The sequence below is a fragment of the Neolamprologus multifasciatus genome, chromosome 1, assembly GCF_963576455.1.
Source record: "Neolamprologus multifasciatus chromosome 1, fNeoMul1.2, whole genome shotgun sequence".
NCBI classification, from domain to species: Eukaryota; Metazoa; Chordata; class Actinopteri; order Cichliformes; family Cichlidae; genus Neolamprologus; species Neolamprologus multifasciatus.
In genome coordinates, this window is record NC_140439.1 from 33,829,511 (window position 1) to 33,848,755 (window position 19,245).

At 38.4% G+C, this 19,245-nt stretch overlaps 1 protein-coding gene and 1 long non-coding RNA gene across 3 annotated transcripts in view; one reads left to right on the top strand and one right to left on the bottom strand.

Annotated features, from left to right (window-relative positions):
- Positions 1-19,245, bottom strand: part of LOC146526129 (uncharacterized) — a 188,479-nt gene that overhangs the window by 118,613 nt on the left and 50,621 nt on the right. The gene's annotated exons all lie outside the window — the stretch shown is intronic.
- Positions 1,133-14,981, top strand: LOC146526134 (putative gonadotropin-releasing hormone II receptor). Of its 2 annotated transcripts, XM_085157016.1 has the most exons (7): positions 1,133-1,558; positions 2,102-2,262; positions 10,459-10,555; positions 11,090-11,389; positions 11,468-11,697; positions 13,451-13,655; positions 14,205-14,981. In XM_085157016.1, the coding sequence occupies exons 4-7, from the start codon at positions 11,149-11,151 to the stop codon at positions 14,651-14,653; spliced, it is 1,125 nt and encodes a 374-aa protein (XP_085013142.1). In that variant the 5' UTR covers positions 1,133-1,558; positions 2,102-2,262; positions 10,459-10,555; positions 11,090-11,148; the 3' UTR covers positions 14,654-14,981. The 2 variants fall into 2 exon arrangements, with proteins under 2 accessions (XP_085013142.1, XP_085013135.1); XM_085157009.1 differs by having other exon boundaries at positions 11,090-11,697.

Consider the following 19,245-nt stretch of genomic DNA (forward strand, 5'->3'; position numbering starts at 1 on the left):
TTGCTCTACTGCGCCATCAAGTGGACAATTAAAGTGAAGCGGGCTCTGTGATTATAATGATGTGTAAACCTCTAAACTGAATAAGTAAATTGTTTTCTTGGTTATTTATCCCGAATATTGTCTCAGTATGTGTGATACAAAAGAGAAAGTGGAAACTATCAGGACAGAGTTTTGGTATGATTGTGTAACTGTTAGCCTCAGACAGTCAGTCAATAGTATAATTCAGATCATAGATCAGTACATTTGCATATTTTTATAACTATAAAAAGAAAGCTGACACTTTCGAGACTTTATCTAATGTGTAAGCATCACAGCAGATGCCTTAGATTAGAATCAGTGAGCTGTCGGCTTTCAGCCCCGACCGTGCTGTCTGGTGAGAAAGGCGACATCTCACTGATTGTGATGTGTCAGCGCTTAGTGTTTACGTCTTTGTGCAGAATCGGTGTACCTGCTCTCATGTACTGTTTTAGCTGTTTGGTGGTGGTTGAAATGTAGTAATATTTATATTAAAAATCGATTCAGGATTTTAATGAATCGATATCACGTTATCCAAGCTAGAATCGATTTTAATCGATAATCAAAACCCGCTAGTACCTGTGTAATCATGCTTATGTACATCTGGATAATGACACAAACTAGTATTTGGCGCTTCACTTTTTAATAAACTAAAAGACAGAAATCAGATTATGGATTGATATGTTTATTGATTAGCATTCAAATATCTCAGTGAAGACAGAACAAAGATTTACCACAAAGCAAGAAAGCATGAGACAAGGCTAATCAAAAGGTATTGGCTGAAGCATTTGCTTATTACGCCAACCCTTTTAACAAAAGATCTTTTAGCATGCAGCTCCTGTACACAGGGCTCGAAGCAAATAATAAAATTCAATTCAATTCAATTTCATTTATATAGCGCCAAATCACAACAAATGTCGCCTCAAGGCGCTTCATAGATACAGAGAAAAGCCCAACAATCATATGACCCCCTATGAGCAAGCACTTTGGCGACAGTGGGAAGGAAAAACTCCCTTTTAACAGGAAGAAACCTCCGGCAGAACCCGGCTCAGGGAGGGGCGGCCATCTGCTGCGACCGGTTGGGGTGAGAGAAGGCAAACAAATTAGAAGGCAGATTATAGGATCTGTAGTGTTGTTTATTTATATTATGGTGCTTATCATTTGTGATATTTATTACTGTGTGCATACTTTATTAGGAGAGATAAAATGAAATAAAAAATCTCTTCCTTCCTGGTTCCATCGAAGAAGAAATGCTCAAGTAACCATGTAACACGTATGTAATCCAATTCCACAACACAGTGTGATGGGAAATCAGCTGTGTTTTTCTGCCCATTTTATTTCGAATCTGGCGCGAACCGGTGAACCAGTCCCTGAATCAGTCACGTGGTACGGACTGCCCGCGAGGCCTCGAACGTCACTGCATACGTAATCAAAGCAAGTCTCGATACGCGCTTCACAGAAACGCCCCCGAGATTACCCGACACACGATTCGACGCTTCGACACACAGGACACATCACTAGTGAGCTGTGTTACCAAAGCAATGTACGTTTGACTTTTGTTAATTAAGTTACTTGGGGGGGGGGTTTGTTAAGTTTCGTGCAGGATGGGGTCCACTGTAAATAAATTGCTCACCTCTAAAAACCCCAAATGTCTGCTGAGTCTGCTTCCCTACCACCTTCCTTGACGTTTGAATCTGACTACTTCACAGAGGTCCAGACACCATTTAAAGGTTCCAGGAGAGGCCAGTTGTTAAGGGAGTGTGGGGAATTGTTGTGCATGGGGTTTGGGGCATTTTTATCATGATTGTTGAGCTGTAAGGGTAAAATATTTAATCATGTGAAAATGGTAAAATGTTGGTGGAAAGTTAAAATTTGGAAAACCCAACTGACAGTAAAATAATGGTTTAGTCCTTAACAGATGAGAGTATTTAAGGCAGCCAATTGTCATTAGACAGGAGAGTGATTGATTGTGCTGTGAGAAGGCTTGACATGCCAGTGACTGTCATGGCCTTGGAGCTATATGTTGAAATAAATGCCTCTTGCTCTCTCACTGTAAATCCAGCTGCTAAATATCGCCCTGTTACAGGTGATCAACTTCAGAAGGAAGAGGACGGCTACACAGCCTGTATCTGTCATGGGATAGTGCACTATATTAATGTGGCGGAGGGGTAGAAGTACCTGGGTGTTCACATTGACAGTCTACAGAGGCTGTACACATAAATGGGATGAGCAACCAACATTTCTTAAGTAAGTTGAGATTTTTTTTTTTTTACATGTGCAGCAAAATAATGGAGTTTCTATCACTCAGCAGCAGCAAGTTCAGTTTACTTTAGTGATATTACAGTCACTTCAAAGATCAGTAACAGCCTGATTCTACTTTACTGCTCTCTCTTTCATACCACATGTAGAAACTATTTATATTACTACTTCAGATAAAATATCTCTTATTATTAAATAGCCCACTCCTGAATGCTTTTAAGTGAACCAGAGATTATATTAATTTAGTAACAAGTAGTTAAATGAGATATGTGGTGTCGTTTATTTATAGCCTGAAGTTAACGATTTACTTTTAGCAACAATATCTTGCTGAACATAAACATTTGGAGATTATTTTCTACAACAATAAAAGAAAAAGGCTAATGCTAACTTAATAAAATAAAACCAGGGCTGTGACAGCACCACATGACATCATACATGTGACTGGCTCTGCCACTGATTGCCTAGCAACAGGGAGGAGAAAATGGAACCACTCCTCATTCACTGCACTCACTCAGGTCGCAGCAATACACCTGCCAGGTTTAAATGTAGATCACATGAATGATTGTTCAGACGAGATGAACCAGCAGATAGTGATTTTTATGTTTCCCCTCTTTGCTTTAAGTGTTACAAATGTCCACATTGCAAACACTGTGATGTTCACAATCATTTTTCCTCACTCTACCCCCCTCAAATGTGGCAGCAGAGTGCACTTCTTGCCATCATCTTAGATTAATTTTGACTTTGCCAACCTCACATGATTCTTGCTCAGCTTGATTGAAACACAACTTTCTGGACCTGCTGCTGCCTGCAGAAAAAAAGCCACACTACAGACAATATTCCATATTCCTGAGGATTTTTTACATAATGTCCACGGAGGTCTGCAGACCACAGCTTATGTTCAAACGGACATGTTAATTATTTTGCTGTCATTGTACATCTGAGTGGTAATTGGAATGGATGGCATAAAGCTTTCTCCCTGGCTTGGAGATAATATGATATGGACAGCATATGCGAGCTATGAAGGCGGGCTAGTTGAAGCATGTCATTTAAATTAGGTTAAATAGAACAGCTTAAACTGCAGTTTGTTAAATAATCAGAAACACGGCTGAAATAAAATTACTGAATAAAGATAAGGAGGATATTTAAATAAGGTCACAGAGTGAGGAAGCATAAAATAGATGCAAATTTACATTGCATCTGGGTTATGTTGTAATGCAGGACAACATCTCTGGAAGCCACTCGTGCTATTATTCTGTTCTGCTTAAGACTTCTTACTGAAACATACATATCCTGCAGGGGTTGTCCTGGGGTTTGGTAAAACAGCCCTGCAGAAATGGTCTGATATTTAAGAGGGCAAAAGTAGACAACCGTACAAAGTCTTACATATTTTATTCAGTTTTTTTTATCTGGAATTTTTATTTCTGTTGGTAAATTTTGAATTCAAGAGTGATTAGTTAGCACGACAGCTTCTTAAATTAATATTACCAAAGCATTAAAATACTTCTATAATAAAATTGAAGAGCAGGACTGTAAAAGGAGAGTTTACTCAGTGTGCAGTGACAGACCAAGACAATTTTATAGAGCTGGCCAGGCTGAGAGCATTAAGTACACTTGAGGACGAAGGATAGGCTCCACCTTGTGCTTCTAACTTGGTTAACTGGTTAAATAAATGAATTGGTGCTACTTGAGTTTTAATGAGAATGTTGTTAACTTTGCATTGGACTTTACAAATGGTTGCGTTGGGTGAACAAAAGGATAATCAGTCTATAGTTTGTAGTGTTCAGCCCTTGGCTCCTCTTCTGCTGCTATATTCACCATCCTTTACATTTAGCTAGCATATGAAATCAAAATTTGTTTGTTGATTGTTTTGTTCAGTTCAGTTCAAAGAAGCTATTCTGTAGGTACCACTGTATTTTCTTAATTTATTCATTAAATGTTAACTGGTTGGTTTTAGTACCATCACTTCAAAGGTCAAAGATCCTGCATCACAAACAACAAAGCCACATTTTTACATTTTTAGTATCTGTAACTTTTACTGTCATGAGTTTTGTTAAGGTTCTTTTAGCCCATTGGTTGTTTGTTTCCACCACAGTTTAAAGACCTTCATTGTAAACACTCCTTGCACTGATTAAGTCTTTTCATGCTTCCACTTGTCTTGAGAGACCATTAACTTGAAAGTTACTCCCCAAGACCCTGTAGACCCTGATCTCTGGGGCTCAAGCGCAGCTTTCTTTTATACTTTTGTGGGAGAAATGGAAATGACGCATTATTCTCTTGAGAACCTGATCTGAGGAACCCAAGAGTGTCATCTGCATACATGTACATAAACATTGATTATAAATAACATTTTCTCGTCTATTTCCTTCATTTATCTGAGTCTGATTGCTCCTCCTCAGCTAATACCACCTTAAACACAATCAGATTGTTTTTGTTATTTGGTATAGTTTATATCTGATTATTGTACTGGCACTGGCATGGTTAGAACATTTTTCTGCTATTTCCTGCCATTTGTTAAATAATTTGATTATCCATTATGGATAATATGTGGATTATCTTGAAGTCTCAGAGGTAACACTGCAACACCATCATTACATTATGAATACAAGAATAATCTACAACTACTGTAAATCACTGGCTTCATAACACAGTAGTAAAATGTCAGCTGAGCTACGAACTAAAGACCGTCTCTAATCAGTGTACGTTACGATGGGCTGTGAAGCTGCAGTTTCACTTAGTTGGCTGTCTTCTCCTGGCAAGCCTTATCTTCAATGTGATTACACTGCAGTGTGAAGAAAATCTTTTTACATGGTGTATGCTGCCAACTCAGCATTTAATCAAGGCTCATGCCTATTCTTCAAGTTAACTACATTCAGGTGACCTTCAGGTAAAGAAAATGATGGTACTGAAGGAAAGATGCTCATATGCCGATGTTTATTTTTTGTATCATTTTAGTATCTTATTTTATAGCAGCAGTAGATTACTGGAAAAAAATCCTATGTTTGGCAATTCTGTTGGTAGGAAAAATTAAATTGCTGATGAGAGAGGTCAAAAGACTACAGGTGGCCTTGTTTGCACTGACAGAAAAGCTATGATAAGTCAGGTAACTGGTCTTCACAGCTGTGATAAGTAGGAAAACAAAGTCTCAGTGTATCAGAAAGCACAACACGTCTGACCTTGAGGGGGGATGGGCAACAACAGCAGAAAACGATGTCGCATTGCACTCCTGTCAGCTCAGAACAGAAATCCGAGGCTGACATGGTTGGCTTTGTATTTGGTGTGAACAGCTTTAATGCATGAAGCCAGTCTGTCTTATGTTATGTCCAGGTTGTCAAATGTGATGTAATTCTGTGGAGAGTGTTTTCTTTTCGCTTCAGGTGCCTAAATGTCATTTTATAAAGATTTTAAAATCCAAATCCTCCTTGAGAATTGTTCTTGCATGTGCGTCCCCTTATGGCCACAGTTTTCAGCATCCTCTAGTGGCTACTTACCATGAAAATGAACCACATCAAAGCAAAAATCTTCTCAAGCTAGTTTCATAAACATGAAAATGAGTTCAGTGGATTTCAGTGACCTCCCCAGTTGAGAGATCGGAATCCAATAAATACCTGTGGGATGTGGGATAATTGGAGATTGACAGCATAAATGTCCAGATGACAAATCTGCAGAAACTGTTTGATGCAGTTCTGTCCAACCCAGAGCAGAATTTGAGAGGACTGTATCAAATATGAAGTGTTTAAAGCAAATGCAAGCCTTGGCATTCCAACAAACTGCAAACTGGGAATACTTCAGCTTTCCTAGATACACACTATTTTTCCAGATACTTGGTATACACATTGGTGCTTGAAAGTTTATTTAGCAGAAAGTTTGATTTTTCAAGTAGTGAAGTTTTTGAGTATGCACACCTGTTTAAGGAGAGTTGTCTCGGGGTTGTGAAAGCAGCAGGTGCAATTACATGTTGTGGATTGCTGAAGTGGAGGGATTCATAATGAAGCAATGAATGATCTGCCCAGGATTCACCTGTCATCCATTCATCCCATTCTTTATATTCTGGCTGAATCTGACTCTTCCATTGACAAACTTTAATTCTGACCACAATTATGAAGCCTATCAGTGTAAGACCTCAGTTTTCTCTATATATTTCTGGAGATAACACATCTGTGTCACAGCAGACATAGTCATGGAGATACAGAAAAGTTTAACCAAGCAAAACCGTTTTTACCAGCCAAGATTTCAATGACTTCTTTCCAGAAAGGACTTAATCGAACTTGCGATAATACTGGAGTTCAGTACAAGCACAAAGGTCACTGTGGATTAAAGTAAAAATGAGTTTAATGTCTGTGGAGCTGAAAAGATTGTGGCCTGTTTGGACAGTAGCCCAGAGTGTGTCAACATAAGCCAACAGCAAGCACCAATCAGCTTCTCCGTTGCTTTGAAAAATGGATAATCCTCCGCTGCAAATTATTAGAAAGTCAGGGATATCATGACATTAAGTCTTTCTTTTCCTGTGCCTTTTTGTTCAAAAAGGCACCAATAATTAAAATGCATCATCCAGCCTTTCAGTAATTATTTGATTTCCCCTGCATGAACAGACATGCTTCTAATTGAATCTTTTATTTGACTTTCTCTCTGGTAGAAGACAGAACAGCTGGTGTTTTCATAAACGTTTTTTATAGGAAAACTATGTTCCTTTCTGGCGCTTAGTAAAGCTGCAGCAAATAATTCAGAGTTTATGGCTTCATATATAAATTAACATCTGCTTCTACAGGTCTTTACAACTGAAGTGCATCTTATTGTAGCTCGCATTTTCTGCTCAGGTGCAACTTCCAGTGGTCGTAAGGGGATAAATAGATGCTTTTCTCTCCTCTGTTAAAACCAGATGCCTTATCCTATTGTTAAAACAATCATTGCAAAGTGGAAAAAAGGAAAACAGGCTTAAACAGCTTTCCCACGATTTCATTCTGTCTCATCATCATTTCCATCACTTTTTGGTCAATGCAAAGGAGTCAGATATTTTTTACATGCAATGCTTTTGGTTAAATTGCAGATTTTAAATTTTGCAAAGCCATTCTGCTGCTAAATCTTCAAGCAGTATCAAAAAGAAGGCACTTCCCCCCCAAGATTTGACACTGAATGTATTCTTGAGTGCTTTTATTACTTCATAAAAAGAGCACAAATTAAGGCCTTTTTCATAGCAGCTATACTTAACCTCCTAAGACCCGAACTCTTCCACGGCATGCATTTTTAATTTCTCTTTGATATTTGGGCATATTGGGGCCCGATGAATGTAAAAACAAAGAATGACCAGATTTTTTTTTACCTTATTTTGTTTTTAAGAAAAATAAGAGCCACGTATGAGGATATTGGTTTACAATTTTGATAGAACAGTAGCAGTATAATGTCCTTGTAAATGGATATCAGGCCCATGTAGAGCAAAACTGAGTATTTTAGTCTAAATAACCCAAAATGTGGTGTCCACATATGTGGACGCCAGGTCCTAGGAGGTTAAAATAAAGAAAAAAAGAAAAGACATATACATTTTGCGGGATGTGTTTGTTCTCTCATTAATGTGCTGAGAAACTGTCGTGCGAGGAAGAAGCCAGCTCTGAGTGAGGCAAAAAAGACTTCTAGCAAGAGGGTATATGTAGTAAATAAATGTATACTATATAGTATTTTTGTCATCTCTCTGCAGTGGAAACACTGAACTGACAGGTTGACATTTCTATTAAAGAAATGGATCAGCATTTTGGGAAATATGTGTATTGATGTTTTTGCTGATACTGAAGAGAACTTTACTCAACTTTTTTGTAAAAATGAAGGCGCTTTCTAATGCTAATGACAGGGCTAAAGGCAGTTACTGCCCTCAATCTAGAAATAGTCACAACACCTTTTGCACTCTAAATATGTCAGTTTACCCGATCGCCAGTTAAAGAAACTAAATGTAGCTTGTTGGTTACTGTGAGCAAGCATTTGCTGACAGTGTGAAGGAAAAACTCCCTTTTAACAGGAAGAAATGCCCAGAAAATCCAGCCTCAAGGAAAGGGGAGCCATCTGCCATGATGACCTTTTGGAGACGAAAGGACCGAGACAAGACAAAAGACACACTAATGGAGCAGAGTTTAATGATAACATTGATTAAATGCAAAATGGTGTATTCACACATAGAGAGCGGAAAGAGATGAATGACGAAGAATCATTTAGGGCACCGTGGGAAACTCTAAGCCTAAGCCTATTGCAGTGTTACTGAGAAAGGGTTCAGGGTCTGAACTATATGCTTATTGGTAATATGCAGTTTTGAAGAGAAGATTGTGCCTGATTATTCAAGACCTTGAAAGTGAGGAAAAGGATTTTAAATTTCCTTCTTGATTTAATAGTGAGCCAAAGAATAGAAGCCAATATGAGAGAAATGTGGTCTCACGTTCTAGTCATTGTCAGTTCTCTCACTGCAGGATTTTCAGGAATTTCTGATTTGTTTCCTTCTTTTTTAGAAGAGCCAAAGTATGCAGGGTCGTACACAGTGAGGATGTCACACTATTAACAAGATATTCGACCTCTGTTGGAGTAGAGTTTAAGTAACTGCTGTGCACAGTGTTGCCACATGCCACTGAAAAAATAACAGTGGAAGATTTACACATTTTTAGTGTAGCTAAGTTAACTAGCTGGGACCACATCCTCATTTTAACTTTGACACCATTTCTAGTATGTGTATGTATGGAGGTGTGGACCCGCTCCTGAAATTCTGATAAATTAATTCTAATTACAGCACTTTCAGATAGACATCTACTGTAGTGAAATTTATTCCCCACTGCCATATAATCCGTTATTATAAATTTAAATGTTATTTACAAACAGGAGGCATTGTGCATTAGTAACATTCATGTGGAATCTTATCTTCAGTTTTCTTTTAGTCTCCGTTTAGTCTTTGCTTTTTGGTCAAACAGCATACAACATGCATCTTGCAGTGTAGAAGTCTGTGGATTTATTTATATGTAAGTGCACCGAGGCCTATTCCAGGAAGAAGGTTTAGCAAATAACTTTGACCCAATTTTTGTTGACCCAAAAATGAGAGAAACTCATTTCCTGTGTTTGCTTGCAGGTTTTCTTCAACCATTATTTTGTGCCTTATTCAAAATAACTCAAACTACAAAAATTTATACTCAACTGTCTAAAGTCTTAGCTGACCACCGTAACTCTACAAAAGCTTGGACCCATGTGTAGATTATTGAATTTAGGAAAATGAAACCCAGTTTTGAGTTAACTTTACTTGTGGAAATAGATTAAACCATATAATAAATTATTTAATGTATTTTTTTTTAAATTTAACTCTTGAGTCATTTGGGTGAGAAATACCCTCTGATTAGTACATAAGTTAAAGCAACTTTTTAGCTACAAAACATTGCTGAGTGGGTGTTTTGTGCTACCTTTTCCTGCTTTACATCAGCACAGGAATGCTTTGATGAAAACGGTATCTAAAAGCTAATTTATATGTATTTTAACAGTCTAAATTGGGCTACAGTAGGCCTGCTGCATCCAGGAACAAGATGCTGAAAACAACCTCATGAGTAAGGTGTTTGCCTGCAGCTCAACACTGAAGTCAAGTTTTATTTTTTAGTATTTTCCAGTTTCGTAATTAGTAATCGACTAATTACATAATACTAGAATAGATTTGTGGGCTTCTTACCTGACAGGGAACATAAAAAAACCCCCAACAAACAAAAAGAAAACAAAAGGAAAAAAACAAATAAACCTGTGTAGGCCATCAAAAGAGACAATTTCTTTATGGAAGTTAATCAGTAAACATTAAGCGTTACGGGGATGAAACAATAAAGCTGAGCTGGTGAAGCTTGTTATATTAACAATCTCAAGTCGTTAACAAGAGCTGGTTTGGGATGCTGTGGATAACAGCGATGCTAATAGGGGCTGTAGTGCCTCATTGAATTAATTCAGCCAGAGATAAAATTAGAAACTTTGCCGGAGCTCGGGCTTCATTGAAACTGACGCTGGCTCGGATGCGGGGACCCTGGTGTAGCCGCGCCCACAGAGCGGCTGACGCGCTCACCGGAGGGAGTAATAAAAACCGAGATGAGCTCCTCAGAAGGGGTACGGAGATAAAACTGTGAGGGAACGTTTGAGTGATTCTTCAGAGTTATTATTCAGAAGCTCAGCACTGCACTGTGCCTGCTGCAGGGACATGGAGCCGCACCGGAATCTCGGACTTCCATAAAACGAGTGGGCTTCGATTTGGTCACCGTCTGGAAAGTACAGTGATCTGCAACACCAAAATGTGAGTGTTTTTTTTAATTTTATTTTATTGTACTTTAGTACTTCTAAATGTATTTTTAATTGTTTTTGTTTTCAGGCACAGTGCTGTTTTTGACGCTGACTACGACTTCTAATTGTTGATTTACATTTTAAATGACACACATATTATTAGACGCATAAAAGCCACAGCTAAGTTGCATTTTTTTTCACAAGTGACAGATGCTAAACTTTGTCTCATAAATATAATAAATTTAGTATTAGTATTATAGTAAGTATCTTTGAATCATAAAATTGATGCCATCTTGATTGGTTGTTCTTGATTCTGCTTCTATTCAGAGAAGATGGGTTGTTAGAAGAAGTCAGCGTCTTTCCACCTCAGTGAGCACATCCGACAGATGTGCTCTACGCAGCAGAATGCTCCCTCTCTGTCACCGACTGTATTAATCACAGAACTAATATTTTTAGTCCTGTTATGCAAATCAATGCAGATAAATCTTGTGCATCAACTTCATTCATAAGCTCATGTATATTATATTTATGCTTGATCTCACTTTAGCAACTGCGGCCTCCACGTGTAGCTGAGCAAAATGCTGGGTTCTTGGTGAGGGTCAGAAAATGAACGGCTCCTCCTGCTGTGATCCTGCAGCTGTCATGTACCAGCAGAGATCAGGACTTGACCTCAACGCCAGCTGTGAATGGCCAGATCCTCACTGTAACTGGACATCAGTGGACGGTGCTCTGCAGCTGCCTACTTTTTCCACTGCAGCCAAGATCAGAGTGATTGTTACCTTTATCCTGTGTGGCATATCCACTTTTTGCAATTTGGCTGTGCTTTGGGCCGCCAATGGGCACAAGCGTAAGTCCCACGTTAGAGTCCTGATAATCAACTTGACTGCAGCTGATCTCTTGGTTACCTTCATCGTGATGCCTGTAGATGCAGTGTGGAACATCACAGTTCAATGGCTGGCCGGCGACCTGGCCTGCAGATTCCTCATGTTCCTCAAGCTTCAGGCCATGTACTCCTGTGCCTTTGTCACAGTGGTGATTAGTCTGGACAGACAGTCGGCTATCCTCAACCCTCTGGGCATCGCTATGGTCCGGAAAAGGAACAGGGTCATGCTAATGGTGGCTTGGATCATGAGCGCCTTGCTCTCAATCCCACAGGTGAGACCAGAAGCCAAGACACGTGATTATAGTTTGACAGACCCTTTTTTAAGTAATTCAGAGAAGGTCTGAGTCATAGTAGTTACTTTAGTGCTGACCTTTTCTTCTGCAGATTCCTCATGCACTTCCTGTGCAAGTGCAACCGTCCTTGAATGATCCATAATCTATCACAGTGGGCTGGCTATAGATCAGCTTTATAACTGGCTTTAGATGAAGATGAGTATTGTGTCTCAGTCTTATAAAACTGGAAAACTGTGGGCAAACAAATGTAAGAGAACATGAGATTGTGTTTTTACATTATTAATACATGATTAAACATTCTGTGTACCAGGGTGTATTTACATCAGATGTGGTATTTTCTAGACACTGATGCATGAACTTCTGCTGTGGGCTTTAGGGGGGCATAAACCTTGGGGATTAATAGCTCTATCATTCAGATTTCTAAAAGATCAGGACCTGTTACCCTGGCTGTATGGCTTTTACCCTGTAAAGAGTGTGGTAGTGAGTGCAGCCTGTAACACTTTTTCATTGTGGTGTAATGATAAACACAAATATAGCCCATCTTCTCTTCAAGCATGCTAGATGATTCTGCACAGGATTGCAAACATTTTGAAATGTGCAAGAATTCCTAAATGTGCTGATCATAAATAATAATTGATTGTAGAGAAGAAAGGATTACTTGCTTTATTGATTACTTATTTTCCCAAACATTTACTGCTCACATGTTCTTAAACATGGACAGCTTTTCTTTCTCATATATGAATATAAATGCAATATCTTTTGGTTTTGGGGCTTAAAGTAAACTATGAAAATATTGCATTGTGTTGTCTGGAAGGATCTAGTTGGATATTTCACATTTTTAACTGATAGCATTGGAACAAAAATGAGTAATTTTCAAACATGAAATGACTAATTATCTGTAGAATTCAACTTCAAAGGGGCAATAATTATAATTTAGGTATTCTTAATGTAAATTCAACCCCTGTAAAAGTCTCAAGTAATTTTTGAAACTGTGACAAAGAGAGGTTGACGAAAGCAGTCTTCCCATTTATAGCAAGCAACTGTTTATTTTGCCACCAGATATGAAAACTGCTGCTATCAGACTTTACAAGCTGGTGGATAAAATAACATGTTGCTGATTTTACACTCCAAGCTGACCCATTTTAAAACATCTCTGCATAGGCACTTAAATGTGCTCCTGACGACTCATATAATGCTTTAAAAGTGTATCAGGCGTCTGTGTTTATAGGCAGAGAAGTACTAGTACAACTTACTAGCTAATGATCAATGTGCCGCTATAAAATACTTTGAAATAAAAATACCTAGTTTTTATAGGGATGTGTAGGTTGAATTTACACACTGTTTCCCATATTTTCAGAATAGCTTTTTGCTTTTATTGATATAAGAGAAACTACTTTTAGGATGAGGACTGTGTGGTAAATCTTACATTCTTGTAATGTCTTTAAAGTAAATCGTTGTTTAGCTTCTACACAGGGTTAAAGTACTTAACCACTGCTTGGGTTTTCTGAACTTTTAAACTGATTCACATTTCAATCCTCTCCCCAAACCTAAACATCTCTGGTACACTACTAATTGTCATTTCACGCTTACTGACTGAGGCATACTGGTCCATTTGGTCTAATCATTTGGATAATATTTGAATCTTCAAGCCAACGGTCAAATAAAAAAATATGTTGGATGACATCTACTGCCTGCAAAATTCTAATTTTGTTTTGAATTTTTAATCCAACAGATGTTCATTTTCCATAATGTGACCATTACCTATCCAGCAAACTTCACCCAGTGCACCACCAGGGGAAGCTTCGTTACTCACTGGCAAGAAACCGCTTACAACATGTTTACCTTCTGTTGTCTCTTCCTGCTGCCGCTGGTTATTATGATTATTTGCTACACCAGGATCTTTGTTCAGATCTCCAAACAGATGACAAAAAAGAACAGTAAGTGTCCAAGTAAATGGCAGTTGATCCAAACACAGGCAAAACTACAAGAACTAAAAAATACGTTCAAGCTAAAAGGTGCTCGCAACATTTAACTTCAGTATCACCAACTTCTGTTCAGGTTATGTTTTTCTTGTTTCATCGTATTCTTGTTATTTTGACCCATCAGCACTCTCTCCCACCTTTTCTCGCTTGACCATTCCTACTTGCCATGCAGTCACCTTAACATCTCCGCCACCAGCAAAGATTATCTTTCTACTACCAGAGTAAATGTGAGAAAACACTGAAAATTTGACAAATGTGCATGTGAGAATGCAAATGTCCGATGTAGTGGAGCAGACGTTGGCTGGTCTCCCCAGTACAAAGTCTGTGTGATGTTAGTTGTGCTGGATAGACTGATGTATAAACTGTTGCAGTTAAAGAACATGATTCACAGCAGAAACATATAAATGAAATGATAAAAGTGTGTTCTAAATGTACTTCTTCAAATAAATACTCAATGTATTTATTTACAAAATAATGCCAAATGTGTTCCTTTCTCTCCTCTAGTGCCCTCCAATGAGCCACATCTCCGCTGCTCAAAGAACAACATCCCAAAAGCAAGAATGAGAACTCTGAAAATGAGCATTGTTATTGTGATCTGCTTCATTGTGTGCTGGACTCCGTACTACCTGTTGGGTCTATGGTACTGGTTCTTCCCAGATGACCTGGAGGGAAAAGTCTCTCACTCTCTGACCCACATCCTATTCATCTTTGGTCTTTTTAATGCCTGCCTGGACCCCATCATATATGGCCTGTTCACCATACGCTTCCAGAAGGGGCTGAGAAACTGCTATCGCAAAGCCGCTGTAATGTCCAGCTTGGAGACTAATGCAGTAATAATGGAGTCCTTGAAATGTACTGGATCTGTCTTACCATCTAAAAGAGGCATGACCAGTGGTGAAAAGGACATCAGCTCTGAACAGGCTGAGGCAAAATCCACTCACAACAGCGTCTGACAGTGTTTAGCCGCAGGGAGAGGGGCAACATTGGCATTTCATTGTTTGGGCTGTTTGTTTACTGAACGTATTGGTTTTTACAATTACAACATGCATGTGTAGAATAAGTCTAAAGACAAATTGTAGACAAATTATGTCCACGTGTCTGTGTAGCCTGTGTGATGCTTGAGGTTGTCCATATTAATTTAAGGTTACATATCTTCATTACCCAGTAAAACACGTTTACCGCTACATGATATGTTTAACTGGTTTTGAGCCTGCTATGTGAGCTATACGTTCACCAAGATGTGCTAAAGGATACAACATTGAATAAATGATAGAAGATGCTGATTGGTTACTGAAGAGTGCTTCCTGAGTTCTGATGTAAAGGGTTTGTCGGAGCTTAAAAGTAATCGGAAGAGTCCTTCATGTGCAGATACAACTAAAGAAAGAGCTACAGATGCATACCAAATGTGAGTCGTGGTCTGAAATACGATGATTTCATTATGTATGTCACGTGACATTTTCGCTTGTCATTATAAGAAAGTAACACGGATGATAGCTATGACAGACTTTTAATATCAGATGCCTGAAACTTACCAGAAAGTATAATTATAGGACTATTTTAAAACAATTAGGTTTTGTCCCTGTATTTTTCTGCTAGAATTATTTTTCACATCATATATTTAGGACATCACGTATAATGGTATCTTTGTGTAGTGGTTTTCACATTTGCCTAATGAGCAAAATATTCAGAGTTGATTCTGGGCTGCATCAGAAAGGGGATCCAGTGCAAAACTCAGACATGTGGAGCTACTCACTGCGGTGACCCATTGTGAATAAGGGAGCAGCTGAAACTAGTTTTCTATGCAGGACTATTACATGCACTTTAATGAAGATTGTTAGGTTCCTTTGCATGAATGAGTTGGCTCAATTGGCTGGACTATGAAAAAGCTGATGAAACGGATCAACTGTTTCAACTTAAGATTGTCAGAAATTGGCAAAAAAAATTTTTTTCCTTGTCTGTGGGTCCAAGAAATGTTTCAAAATGACTGCTTATCAAATATGTCAAGATATTTTTTTAAAAAAAGGAAAAATCAGTTTAGAAAGAAATCAGTCACAGAAAATGTTTACTGAACATTTTGTTTCATTAGACGAAAATATATTTGATTGACTTTCCTAACAAGCCTCCATTTCATAAAGGCAATAATTAAAATGCAATGGATCTAATGATTAGCATACAGTTGTTTTCTGCTAATTATATAATTAATAAACTTATTCAAATTATTCTATGTTGTGTAAAAAATAATGTTAAAATTTGTAACAGTAATCACTAAGATTATTTCATGTAGCATCAGGTGGCTTCAACAGCTCAAACCCCGTCTCATAATATTCTGTTAAATGAGCCCTGAATACCAAACACAGTAGAGACAAAGCATTTTGACCATGCAATAGACAGGGCCACAAATCACAGCATGTTATTTTCCCCCTGCACAACAGAATGAGTGTCTCAAAAAATTGAATATGACTCAACCTTCACACAAAATGTGATACTGTAGGACTGGCTAACAATTACGTTAAAGCAAGACAATAAATCTGAGCTAGGCTCCTAGTAAATCTTCTGAGTTACACTTCAGAAAGGGCAGTGGGGTTTTCACCCATTCATTGATTCTTCTTTTCGTGTCTTTATGATCGCAGGGAACACAGTGGTGACCATAGAAGCGTTAGTATTTTGCCTAACTTCTGGGACTCACTGGCCTCTGAGAACGTCAGCGGCAAGGAGTGTGAGCTGACCAAACCTTAATGAAATCAATCCTTTCCAGCAGGTTTTTATAACTTAATTGATTCTGATAGTGAGGAAAAAAAGAACACAATTTAGACTACAACAACAATTTATTAATATTAGGTTGTGTCTTGATTATATATCAATTTAATATATCATTACTCCCAAACCCTATATTATTCAAAGCATTTAAAGTATCAATGTACTTTGCCTGAGCCATAGTCATGTGCACATTATTCTGTACCATAGAAGTAGAAAAACAACTGAGTCACAAGAGATTTCACTGGACAATCTTTACCCCAGCCCCCACCCTTTCCTGTAGCCTGCAGCCTGTAGCCATGAGTATGGGACAGTGAATAAAAACATGAGATGGTGTATTCAGACAGTCAACATGATGTGTCACAGAAAATTAGTGAGAAGCTTGTTAATTAAAAAAAAGAAAAAAAAAACCCAAATGTCTATTGGTTCTGGTGCAGATGAAGGAGACCACCTGGATACCTTCCTGTGGGCAGAACAGAAGCTACCAGTGAAGGTAATCTAAGTAGACATGTCAAAGACTGCCGCTCCAGCTGGCAAGGGAGAATTTAGAATATGCAAAGCATGATGAATAGATACAATGTAAGTGTATGTAACTACGTTATGTGAAATTTATATTCACTTTGTCAGAAAAGGACTAGAAAAACCAACCCTAGAGTTTCCTATGTGGGAAAATACCAGTAAGATCAGTAGCTGGTCTGAAATATTCACCAACAGCTTTGCCACATTGAGAGTCACTTAAATAACTTTTCTTCTCCATTCTGATGCTCAGTTTGAAACCTCAGCAGGTCATTCTGATCATCAATGGATAAATAGATATTTGCATTAATAAACATTTGAACAGGAACAACTAATGAATATTGCTTTTGTAGACAATTTAAAAGGTGGACAGAGCTACTGACACATCTCACAGTTTTCTGAAGTCCCTTTTTGAAATCTTAAGATAAGCGCATCAGCTGTCACCATCTTGGTTGCAAAAACTATATGTGATGAGGAGGTCTGCACACTCATTGGCTAAAGACTTGTGATTAATTAGCCTCCAGTTTTGAAACATGATGTGACCAAATTATACAAAAGAACCTTAATTTTATATTTTAGGACCCAAAACAAATGATTGAGCCCATAAACTTGGTAGGATAGAATATAAATTGTTAGGCATTGAGACAGTGATCAACGCCTTTGTTAGCACTCGGCTGGATTACTGTAATGCACTTTATATTGGGGTCAGCACATCATGTATTACTCATCTACAGAGGGTGCAAAATGCCGCAGCTCGTCTTTTAACTGGCACTCGAAGGTTTGAGCACATTTCACCTATTTTAGCTTCACTTCACTGGTTGCCCATTTCTTTTAGGATTCATTTTAAAATTCTCTTATTTGCTTTTAAAGCTCTCCATGGCTTATCCCCATCTTATCTCTCTGAGCTGCTACAGCCTTATACACCCACCCGCTCTCTCAGGTCAGCTGATCAGCTGCTCCTGAATATACCCAGGACTGGGCGTAAACTTAGAGGAGAACCAAAACTGTGGAATGACCTTCCTTTAGAGATTAGACAGGTCACTTCTTTACCTGTTTTTAAGTCACTCTTGAAAACCCACCTCTTTACCCTGGCCTTTGACACCACGTGAGATGTTGGTTTTTATTTTTATTTTTTATTTTAGTTGTTTTTAGTTGATTCAATGCTGTTTTATCTTGTTTTTGTTTTTCTTTTAATATAGGGCTGTTTATTGTGAATTATATATATTTTTAATTTTTTTTTAAATTTTTGCTGTTTTCTGTTATTCTATTGTTTTTAACTTATTTTCTGTACAGCACTTTGTTCCTGTGCTGGGTAATTTAAAGTGCTTTATAAATAATATTGGATTGGATTGGACATTCCACACTGGCTTCATATTTCCAACCAAGTATGTCCATGTTTTAAACAACCCATGATTAGGGATGGGTACCGGTATCCGGTGCCATGATGGCACCGGTTCTGATATAAACGGTAGTAACCAGACCGAAAAGCAGCGCACATTTCGGTGCTTTATTTCGGTGCTTTTTTTCCTGAGATGTGATACACTTTGAATTCTAGCCAATCATTTTACGTTTCCGGGGATAGTAGGCGGGTCCAGGTACGTACGTTCTTTTAGAGCAGAGCTACAGGTTAAAAATGCCCAAGGCGAAGCGGTCAAAAGTCTTGCTGTACTTCACAGCAAAAGATGCAAACTCAGCAGCCTGCAACAAGTGCTTTAAGGTGATACTGTGGAAAGGAGGTAACACCTGAAATCCGATGAAACACCTGGCGACGCATAGCGTTTTTTTTAAAAGCCGAAAAATGCGCCGTATTTGATAGCTTGCTGCGAGACCTCACACCGAGCGCATCTACTGCAGGTGTGGTGCCTGTTATCGGACGAAGAGTTAGCAACATCCCCCAAAAAGCTGAAGAGTAGAGTCCTGGCCCCTAGCCCTGCCAGTGTAGCAGAAATGATGAGGATGATGATGCAGCAGCAGCCGTTCTTCTCTGCGTGAGTAGCTTAATGTTGTTCGTGTATAATTTACGTTGAGTAGGCTAACCACGTTATTACATTAATGCATGTAAGGTGAACTAGCAAACACCATCATAGCTACATGCGGCTGTCTTCTTGTTTGATGGCAGATACTCCCTTCACCCTGGCCAAAAAGGCTAAAATGACCAAATAAAAAGTGGGAAACAGTTAAACATGAGAGGTTTTTGGACAAAGTTTTTGTTTTTTCCATTGTTTAAGCACTGCTTCCAGCCAAGAGTGATACCATATATGCCCTATAGCTGCAG